This window comes from Mercenaria mercenaria, chromosome 14 (genome assembly GCF_021730395.1).
Source record: "Mercenaria mercenaria strain notata chromosome 14, MADL_Memer_1, whole genome shotgun sequence".
Lineage (NCBI taxonomy): Eukaryota > Metazoa > Mollusca > Bivalvia > Venerida > Veneridae > Mercenaria > Mercenaria mercenaria.
The window spans coordinates 37,249,399-37,260,513 of NC_069374.1; the positions used below are offsets into that span (position 1 = coordinate 37,249,399).

An 11,115-nucleotide genomic window follows, 5' to 3' on the forward strand; every position below is an offset into this window, starting at 1 on the left:
TGCTTGTGTGCATGGTTCTGTCGATGGATGACTGGGTGTAACAGTAACACGCTCTTCAACTGTTCCACGACATTCTTTTGAATGTGCTCGCATGCGTATACTCTTGCCACAGACAATGGTCTTACAGGCTTTGCATTTAACAATTTTAGACCCATCTTTAAAGAGATTATAATAATTTCAACACGGATCTCTTGGCTTCGAGTTTATACCTAACATGTAACTAGTTATCAATGTGAAACGGGTTTTTGATCATGATTACAAATCATGTTGAAGAGTGAAAATGTTTTGAGTGAAAACAAGATTATCAGCTTACACTTGTAATGCTTCAGTATTAACAATATATGAATTCTATACTTTATTCCTTTGTACCCTGTATTTACCTGTATTTCCTGGGAATTCCCAGTATTTCCCCACCCCCCGTCCTTGGAAATACGACTGGGAAATACGAGTATTTCCCGCTTTAATGCCAACCCTGCAGAAACCCGGACTAAAACAACTTGTCTGCCCTATAATATTCGGAAATAATAAGCCTTTTCCGTAAAGGGTAGAGGCATTTTTTAAGCCAAAGGCTATCGGTCTTACCAGGTTTGCTATGTCAATGTTCCTCCATTAAAAGTTTGGACTTTCATAAATAAAGGAGGAACATTTTTCATTTGTCTCAACAAGTCCTAATTGTTATATTTCCTTCTCATTACATACTGATTTATACGTTCCTTTCATTAACAATGGAACCTGAAACGTCAATATTTTTTCCATATTGCCGTTTAAATTTCATAGAGGGAGTGTGACGTCATTTGTTACGTCAGTTTCAGTTCTTTAATGACGGTATTTTCAGTTTTTCTCAGGCTAAGGAACACATTTATATCATTTATATAATAATTATAATTATCACATGTTTGACGTCGCGGGAGTGTAATAAAGCCATTAAATAAAAATGATAATACTCTAGTGTAATAAAGCTTTGACGTCGACGTCGTTTATCGAGTAGAAAACGTTGGTCAAATTAACTTGTTTATATAGTAAAAGAGAGATTCGACAGGAAAGGCTAACATGTGATAAATAGAATATTACATTTGTGACTTTCCACATTGAATTTATTAAACTCGTTGAATAAATTCAATATGAAAAGACACTCATGTAATCTCCTCTATGTGTAATATGTGTATGTAGTAAAATGATTAGAGTTGCATCGAGAAATATGCACTCGTTCCTTCGCGGAATGATATTGCGCTCCTATAGTCGCGAAATGTTTCCGCTGCAGAACTTGTGCATATTTCTCGATACAAATCTAATTACCTATAATTGTTTACTTCCGCATGTGAGTGATTAGCACCCATTGCCGCATCTTGTTGCATTTATTTTCATGTCGGTTAATAAATGGAAAACCAAATGATCTTTAATTAAACATTTTATTAATATTTCAAATAAGAAAATCTGATGCGTACTTAATTTAATTATTTCATTGTGCAGCAATTTTCCTTTGATCTTTTCAACATGATGAATACTGAGTATTTAGGCATAGTATAAAACAATTTATTATTTTGTTTATGGTGCATGAGGCTACCTTTTATGCTAACCATGCATAATGTATGATGAGATAATTTTCTTGTGCTATAAACAACCAGATGGTCCCTATTTACCGGTGGTCCATGTTCACAGGTGGTCAACAGGTGTCCCCAGTTTACAGGTGGTCCCTGTTCACAGGTGGTCAACATGTGTTCCCTGTTCACAGATGATCTATAGCACAGTTGTATCTGCGCGGAAAGCCAAAACTATGGTCTAATGATCTATGCAGAGACAGAATAAAATAAACTATAAATGTTTAACAAGGGTCTTTACGGTCAGGTGTTGTATGTTGGCAGGTAAGTGTTTAGGAAGTTTGTCTATAAGACAATGTTCCATATACAAATTGTTTTTATCAACATTTTATATAAACTGGAAAGAAACTACTTTGCAAATAAAACTTATAGCAGATGGTCTCTATGAAGAGGTTGTCTTTAATACAATTTTGACTATAGTTATAAATATATTTTCGGAGGTTGATGATTTTGGAGATGTTACCCGATACAAAGCATTTTTGGTTGCGGGTTTATCCCGCTACCAAAGTTAAAGTGTATTTCTGACAATCATAGCATCTTTATTTTATTCCGAATCACATCCAAAGGATGTTCATGTGCTACACAAAATAGTTCCATTCATGAACAATGCGGATGAATTATCAATGAACAAGCAGTTCTTATTCAACCTGTATCCACTCACACTGACCATTTAGATTATATAAGATCTATCAATGATAAGATATTCCAGCCCATGGTTACATCACAAGCTGGGTCAGGCAGAGTTCGTCTTAGATATGAGGCACATTATATTTGTATTTGTTTCTCATTCATGTATATTCATAGACTGGCATTTAAACAGAAAAATAAATCTACCAAAAAACTCGCAGTCATCAGACATTTCATTGGCCTTTGATTTCTTTGGCCAGAACATTTGTGCCCATTTAGATATACACAATCTGGTTGTCTATCAAATAATGTTATATGTAACATTTGTTCTGGGATTCAAAGAGGGGATCAATATTTAGGAAATTAAATCAATTACCAAGCGTTAATGTTTTTATTTACATATTGTTCAAGCGATAAGCAATTAAAGAATGGAAACTGTTACAATTACGTCATGGCTTTGGTTCAAATATCAGATATTTCTATGTACTGTTCAGTGTAAAGCGGCCATCTACCGCGTCCATTAGTGTTCTTTTCCTTTCTTCAATTTTTCATCACAAAGTGCAGTCGCCTTTAAAGCCAGTTGGATCTTTATCAACTGAGCTTGAGGCAGCCGAGTTCGTTTGTATTTCTGGTTGGTCTGGTGGTGAAGTTTTAATCATCGATTCCATTTCAATCCTTGTTACAGCACTTCCGGTATCTGTCTTCCTGTGTGTAGCCTTGCGTGAAAAGGACGAGGTTGTAGATACCGACAGTCTGTCTGTATCACCGAGGAATCGCCTGACGGGTTTTAGATAGGTCCTGTAAAGTGTCTTCCTGAATCTTCTATTGAAAAAGGTGTAGATATAGAAGTTGGCGTGAAATGACAAGACTAGTAGAAGTTCGTAGACTAAATGGATAGTTCTGTTTGTTTCCAAATTGATGTCCCTGCCTTGATTGCCTGCTTTGTCTATAGCATTGTACAAAAGAAATATTCCATACGGTATTTCCGGTATCAGAAAAACTATAACCACTGCTGTAACAATCGTAGAAATACGTCGATTTTCTTCCTTCCGTCTCGTAAGTTGTGATTTGCTACTGTCCATTCGGCATAGAGTTCTCTCCCCTGATCGTAATTGAAGAATAAAAAGAATAGTAAATGTTACAAGCGCGACACAGGGTATCAAATGACGTATGAAAAATGTAATGAATAAATAGATACATCCGCTTCCGCAACCTTTCTCCTGTAGTTCCCACTGACACATGCCACGAAACGCTCTTTCTCCTAAAAGATGATATATATGTAATATTGGGGAAACGAATACAATAACCACACAGTAAATAATGGTTTTTGGCAAACTGAGTAGAAGTTGTGATCGGTACGGGTATCTTATTGATATATATCTCTGGATTCCTAGAAATAAAGTGAGAAATATTGACATTGAATGGAATGATTTTGACAAAAAGTACTTTGAAATCATGAAACCATTGCAGAGATCTTTAGATAGTCCACATCCGCCAACTGGTTCCTGCTCTTGACTAGGCGGAATACCGTTATAGAAGGAGTTATTTCCCCCGCTTCCGTACTGACTCGGAGTAGATTGTTCACTGATTGTATGATTTATGCTGTAATCGTACTCGTAGTCACCATTTGCCGGAACATACTTCATAAACACCATGATATAGGATGGCAGAGTCACGAGTCCGGTAAGCGAGTCTGAAATTGCAATGGCGGCAAGCACTATATTCGTAGTATTGCGCATCTTTCTGCGCAGCAGAACTGATATCACAACAAGGTTGACAAGGAATGTAAATATAACCAAGAATTCCCAAATATATAGATAGAATGGTACTTCAAATGTGTAACCAGGATACATGTATTCATCCACGTAGTTATAATTATAGTCAGTGTCGTCATAATTATAATTAGTATATTCTTGGTTGTAGTCATTTGTGGTAAAACCTGTCCGGTTCGTGAAGTTTCCTGTTGTTTGGGAACTGCCTGTTATGCCAGACCATTTAGAACCGGTACTCAACCACAGACTGATAGTGGCTGTAGTTTGTTCGACGGTTGTTATGCCATTTTGTGTTACACCAGTACTTACAGACGTCTCGTCGGTAACAGTTACATCCGTGACTGCTTGTGAAGAGTTGTTCAACACATAAGTCGCGTTTTCCATATTTAATTACAGTTTCTAATAAACGTCTGAAAGGATTTTGCACTGTATTCATTCACATGCCGATTTAAATGACACATCGATCTTGTCCCAGCGCTGGAAAAAATGAATTAATTTTATTACACGACAGATAATGGTAGTTCAACTGATACGTTATACAGTGTACGTTTACGTTCTGTCTCAAATAATTCCTAAAATGTTCTATGCTGTTACATTTCCCTCATGCATTTTATTTATGTTCTGTCATTTTCATTTTTTTCGAGTATGTATGAAAAACATGTATACCTTCACGTTTGTTTTTATTCAATTGTTTAAAATGAAGGAAGAAAAAAATCATTTTCAAAACAAATAAATAAATGAAAAGGTAACTGCTGTCAGACCAAACAATAACATTGAGGTACGGTTATGTGAATATTACTGTTAAAAAAATTAAACGAATAGCTTTAAATTTGGAAATATTTTGTTCCTTGTTATATATAAACACGTACTAATACATGTTTATATGTATATCTTAGATATGGGTTAGGTCGACGCTAAAGGACCCAAAGAGACTTTCAATGAATCAATGTATTTTATACTGAAAAGAAAACTACTCCAATCATGTTCTGTCCCATTTACTTTCTTTCAGTTACAACATTTCTAAAAATGAACGGCGATTGCCGGAAGGAGGGGCGTCTTGTAACAGCGCACGATTTCCGGTTGCAATGTCTGTGTGGTACTGTTTTACCATTTCTCATCTTGAATTTGTTTTTGTGGTATTCTTGATTCAATTTTGATATCATAAAATAGAAATTAAGATATCTAAAATTGATCAAAAGTTGTCATAAAATTTAAAGACAACAATACTAAGTCAAACAACAAAATGTCTGATTTTTCTTATTGCAAGATGTTAGAGTACTACTAGGCAATGGTTTTGAGTCGGGTGTAAATCGTTAACAGCTTATGGACCGCATTAGACAGTAGTTCAACAGTTGTAAAATGCGAACTTTTTCATTACGCATATTCAGATGTAAGTTACATTATAGTAAGCTTAATAAAAGAAAATATGAGAGAGAATAAACTTATTTTATACCTTTATAGTTTAGCGCAAAATACAGATGTATATGACCATGTTTGCGACGTCACAAGTACATGGACTTGCTTATAACCAAGAAAGTAGTTAGAAATTTCTATCGAACATAACATCAACTTTTACGACGATATCAAAGTTAAAAATTACAAAGTGCAATTGCCCCTTCAATCGAAATTATAAATATGTTCACTAATAAAATGCTAAGGACGTGTGATTTAGTTATATGTGCTCATCCAAACTCCTGTCTGTATTTTATTCACTAACAAAATGTAGGACAATATAATACAGTACATATAATTGAATAACACTTGAAATGCATCCGGTGTCTATCAAATTTGTTTCCGTTAGATATAACCAATCTTCAGTCCGTCAATTTAGTAAATTATACTAGCAAGTTAGTTAAGTTTTAATTCAAATATGCTCAGTCGTATTTATTTTTTCTGTACATCCAATGATACAAAAGTAGGTTGTCAAATTCTAAAGCTAAAAGCTGGTTAACGATTGTTGACGGAAGCAGTTAATTCACTGTCTTAACTAACTCGTACAATAAAAGACAGAAAAGCTCATTTTTTTACCATTAGTTGTAAAAGTAATTACATTTAAATGAAGTCCCGCCAATATATAGTTACAAAAATAACATATTTCAATATCTGGCGAATCGCATTATCCGCAAAGGTGGAGATTATATACGAGAAGCCACTAGACAATGTCACACATTTTTCCAAAATTTAGACAGTCCAGGCGTTCATAGTTATTTTGTAGGCCAAGAGCATGAATATTTATATAGATAAGTGTGTATGTATTTTACGCTCGAGGAATTCCATTGCGAAGAATAATTCTAGCCTTAAACTCACCCAAACACCCAGACTAGAAGTTCTAATTGCTCATGTATTAAAGTTACAAACGTACATTGTACTATGATAATGGACGACGTATCTAAAGTGAGAAAAAATTAAATTTAAAAAACAAAACAAAACATTGTAGATGCAAGTCCAGTGTCCTCTATTCATCAGTAAAAGCAAAATCACGATGCCTCTTTTAAAAACAAAGACAAATGTGTAAAATGAAAAAAAAAAAAAAAAACAAAAAAAAAAAAAAAAAGAACAAAAAAAACACAACATTTTTCTTTACGCGTGTAAACAGCAACATATGGGTAAAATGACGACTGATATTTACACAAACAGACACAGACAATAAAACTATATATAGACACTACCGCTCTTCATCATGTTCCAAAATTGCAAAATAGCGAAAATAAAAGAAGTCTCCACCACCTGAAACCCTAACACACAATATTGTAACAACAGATATGCTAATTAAACCACAGAAATTCTCAAAAAATATACCACTAAGTCGTTTAAACAGAACATCTTTATTCAGTAAATAGAGATATACGATATCATATTTAATTTGGATTAAAAGCGAGCAATATTGATAAATCTGAATGAACATTTTGTCTTAGAACATAACGGAAAACTATATTGTTTTCGTCATTATGTTGTTTTGTGCTAGAAAATGAGTAAAAAAATGTCTGAAAAAGTTTTTAATACAATAAAACAAAGAATACTTACCAGTTTTATAAAACAATGATGTAGCCTGCATATGGAACACATACATTTACATGAACAAATAAAAACAATCAGATTAGAGCAAGTCAGACGTATAAATGTCACTTTAACATCCTGTATTATATTAAATACTTCGTAAATATGCTGCAGTGACTTGATAGCGGAAATAAACAATAGACCTGTTTGAAATCCTTTAAATGATCGAACAAAATTTCATTGCTACAGAAATAAGACTTTAATAATTTTCTACTATTTATGTTTTTTTTTGTCATGTTATGATCAGTTTAAGATTTAGTTTCAAAATGGTATTTTAAGAATTAGTAGTGCGCAGTATTGGTATCATTTATAATTAAAGATTATTAAAATTAACCAGACAGTTTCACCCAAAACATTAAAGTGTGGCTTATTTCAAACTGAAACAGTTTTTTTGTCTGACTTTCTAAATGTAAATATCAATGTCTTGTGAAATCAATACCGAAAACTGGAGTGATATCTTAGACTTTCTTATTGATACCGGTATTGTAGCGTGCATTACACTAGGTACACTAGGCTCAAGAACAAAACAAATATATATACTTTCCCCATGACTTCTTTGTATCACTTAATAGTAAATATTATGCAATTAATAACTGTAAGTTTCAACGCAATAAGAAGGGATCAAAGAATATGTATACATGTACTACTACTACTACTAGTAGTAGTAGTAATAATAATAATAATAATAAATACCGAAAATGAAAGACCATTCAATTTTAGACCAACATGCCTCCATCTCCTGTTGATTAGCAATGTTTCCTTTTCATGGCCTTATATAATCCTGCAGGACTTACTTTAGCTTTACCCCCAACTCAAATAATGTCGCAGAAACCACTGCCTAGACGATATACATATTGATATAATCACCAGGGCGCTAAGCATATCAAGTGATCATTCCTGAAGAAACATATCTGTAACCCAACAGAAATAGACGACTACGACCCAATAGCTTAGTATTCCTCCAGGTGCAAATACCGAAGAAGGATTTATAACTATACAGTTTTCGACTAAATGTCTTTTATCGTAATATTTGTAGAGCTTCTTACTCGTTTAATTGTTTGTTTGTAAGGTTAATTATAGATACCAACGGTAACCTCTAAATGACTTTCGGTCAGTAATGCTATTTGGAGGATAGCTCAAGATACTGGAGACGCTCCAATTTTAAAAAAAATCCCTGGTACTTAGCAAGCCATGTGTAAACCATTCACACACGGGGCTCTTATACCAATGCTACTATATTTAGTCAGAAGGTTTTCTCCCGGTATTGAAGTACTTTCGGGTCGTTGTATGGGTCGTTGTATCCTAGGAAGTACATTTCTGTGCGGAAGGATTAAAAAGTACCCCAGACCAGACGACATTGACAGATGTGTATAAAAATGTATACAGTGATTGTAAACATTGAAGTGTAGCAAAAAAGTTAAATGTTAATGACAGTTCACCGACCCGCCAAAATTGACGACTAAATCGAGCTCACCCCAAAGGTTCGACAAAAAAACAGAGGTGCCCTTGCTGTAACTTTATTCTGAAATTTATAGTTCATATCCAAATATGGTTGTTCTACTATACAGCATAGAAAGAGAAATCATATTGGGCTGACACCTGAAAGAGTGGGCGCCGGAACACACGATCACTGATTTATGATGGGTTGTCCAGTTATCAGTCCCGTGATCAATATGCTCTTGACCTTTGATCTGTTACCCCAAAACAAACGGGGCCATTTACTTCGTAAGCCTAATCATCCTATCAAGTTTGAAAATTTTGTGTCAAGTGGTTTTTAAGTCATTTAGCAGAAACAATTGTCAATGTTTAGGTCCCATTTACCTAGACCTTTATTAAATCTACTGACCTAGAAAACAACAAGGGTCTTGCACTTCATCAAGTCAATTGATGCTATTAACTTTGAAGGCTTTTGCTCAAATGATTCTCAATTCAGCTTGCAGAAATAGTTTTCAGTTTTTAGGTCCCTGTGACCTTTACCTTTGACCTATTGATCCAAAAACAGTAGGGGTCATCTACTTCACACGCCATATCATGCTATCAAATTTGAATGCTCTGGGTCGAGTAGTTCTCAAGTTAATGTGCGGAAATCGGTTTCAAGATTCAGGTTCATATGACCTTGACCGCTGACTTACTGATCCCCGCAAAAATAGGGATGATCCCAGTCATGCTATCAAGTTTGAATTGAAGTGGTTCTCAAGCTATTGAGTGGAAACCGTTTTCAAGGTTCAAGCACCTGTGAGTTCGACCTCTGACCTGACCCCCAAAACACGGGTCATCTACTTCATAAAACCAATCATACGACAAAGATTTAAGGTTCTTGGTCAAGTTGTTCTCATGTTATTGAGCGGAGATCGGTTTTAAGGTTCAGCTCCTGTTACTTCGACCTTTTACCTATTGACTCCAGAACATGTAGGTCGAGATCATTTACTTTATGAGTCCAATCAAATTTGAAGGGTCTGGCTCACGTGGTTTTAGGTTATTAAGCGGACATCGTTTTCAAGGTTAAGGCCCCTGTGACATTGACCTACTAATCCTAATATCAATAGAGTTCACATAAGTTATAATACCGATCATGCTATCAAATTTGTATGTTCTTGGTCATTTGGTTCTCTAGTTACTGGGCGAAAACCGTTCACTCGACCGGAAGACGGAGACAGGCTCAAAGCAATATACACCGACTTCTTTGAAGTGTTTATGTGTGAGTGTGTGGTGGTGGGTGGGAGGGGCTGATAATTACTAAAAGTTACAATTTTGAAAAGTAGAAGTCGTTCGGGCAATGATAAAACTATTTCTGAAGCGAAGTGAGAACTGTCGGTAGAAATTGAATGTTACGAAACGGAGAATTTTTTTGATATTCCCTTGTTCTCCTATCATGCTAATTCATTCTATTACTGCATTACCTTCAACTTGCACCATTGGCGTTATATTTCACGAGGACTCAAATTTCGCTCACGAGCCCTAGTTTTAATAGTCAGATAGTGTTTTTACTAGACCATCTTACACGGAACCTTACTTTTTTTAAAAAATTATACTGAATTGCCCTTCGTAGTATATATGCGAACGATCTACTGACGCAAAAGGCATCGAATTTTTGCAAGACATTCTAACAAAAATGTATTTATATAAGAAATACTGATTTTTAACTCGACTATTCATAGAATAGTAGAACTATTGGACTCGCCCGTGCGTCGGCGTCGGCGTCCCGATTTGGCTAAGGCTTTGTATGTAAGCTGGTATCTAAGTAACCACTAATGGGAATGGATTGAAACTTCACACACTTGTTCACTGTCATGATCTGACATGCACAAAGCAGGTCTCATAACTCTATTCATTTTTTTTTCAAAATTGTGCCCCTTTTTCGACTTAACAGTTTTTGGTTAAGTTTTTGTAGGTAAGCTGGTATCTCAGTATCCACTAATGGGAAAGGATTGAAACTTCACACACGTGTTCACAGTCATGATATGACATGCAGTGCAAAGGGTCATCAACTCTATTTCGCATTTGACAAAATTGTGCCCCTTTTTCTATTCATTCAATTGACAAGGCTGTTGAATAGTCGAGCGTTGCTGTCCTCCGACAGCTCTTGTTAAAAGAATAAATTACAATGTTTTCACAATTTCTCCTTTCCCTTAGAGAAAAGAGACGCATTTTAATCCATATATATTACCTCTTCATTCACTTTGCAATTATCTTCAGTCACTTTCATTTAAATGAAATAGGATTAACAAAAGTAATAATGGCTGCGATAACAATATCATCATCATAAAAAGCAGCATCGATAATTATAATAGTAACAATAATAAAAAAAATAAAAGTAATAATAATAAAAATAATTATAATATTATTATCTTTATAATAATAACGTAATGAATTGAAAACCAAATATTAATATAATTATATTTTTATCTAAAATTACTATGAATGAACTTGTGAAACCCCACACTGTGCGGGTACGCATGTTTAATTTTGCAACATTGCACTTACATTAAAAGCGAAATTTTTCAAGAAAACTATAATTGTTATCTATGGCCTGCAAACTTAGTTCCGCCTTTAAGCTCTAT

The 11,115-nt window shown here is 34.7% G+C and overlaps 1 protein-coding gene across 1 annotated transcript; it reads right to left on the reverse strand.

The window, feature by feature from the left end:
* Nucleotides 1–2,602: 2,602 nt before the first annotated feature.
* LOC123527284 (uncharacterized) lies at nucleotides 2,603–7,161 on the reverse strand. The gene is made up of 2 exons (XM_045306643.2): nucleotides 7,022–7,161; nucleotides 2,603–4,474 (listed from the first exon to the last, which is right to left on the reverse strand). Exon 2 carries the CDS (start codon nucleotides 4,379–4,381, stop codon nucleotides 2,777–2,779), a length of 1,605 nt encoding a protein of 534 aa, XP_045162578.2. The 5' UTR covers nucleotides 4,382–4,474; nucleotides 7,022–7,161; the 3' UTR covers nucleotides 2,603–2,776.
* Between the last annotated feature and the right edge of the window lie 3,954 nt (nucleotides 7,162–11,115).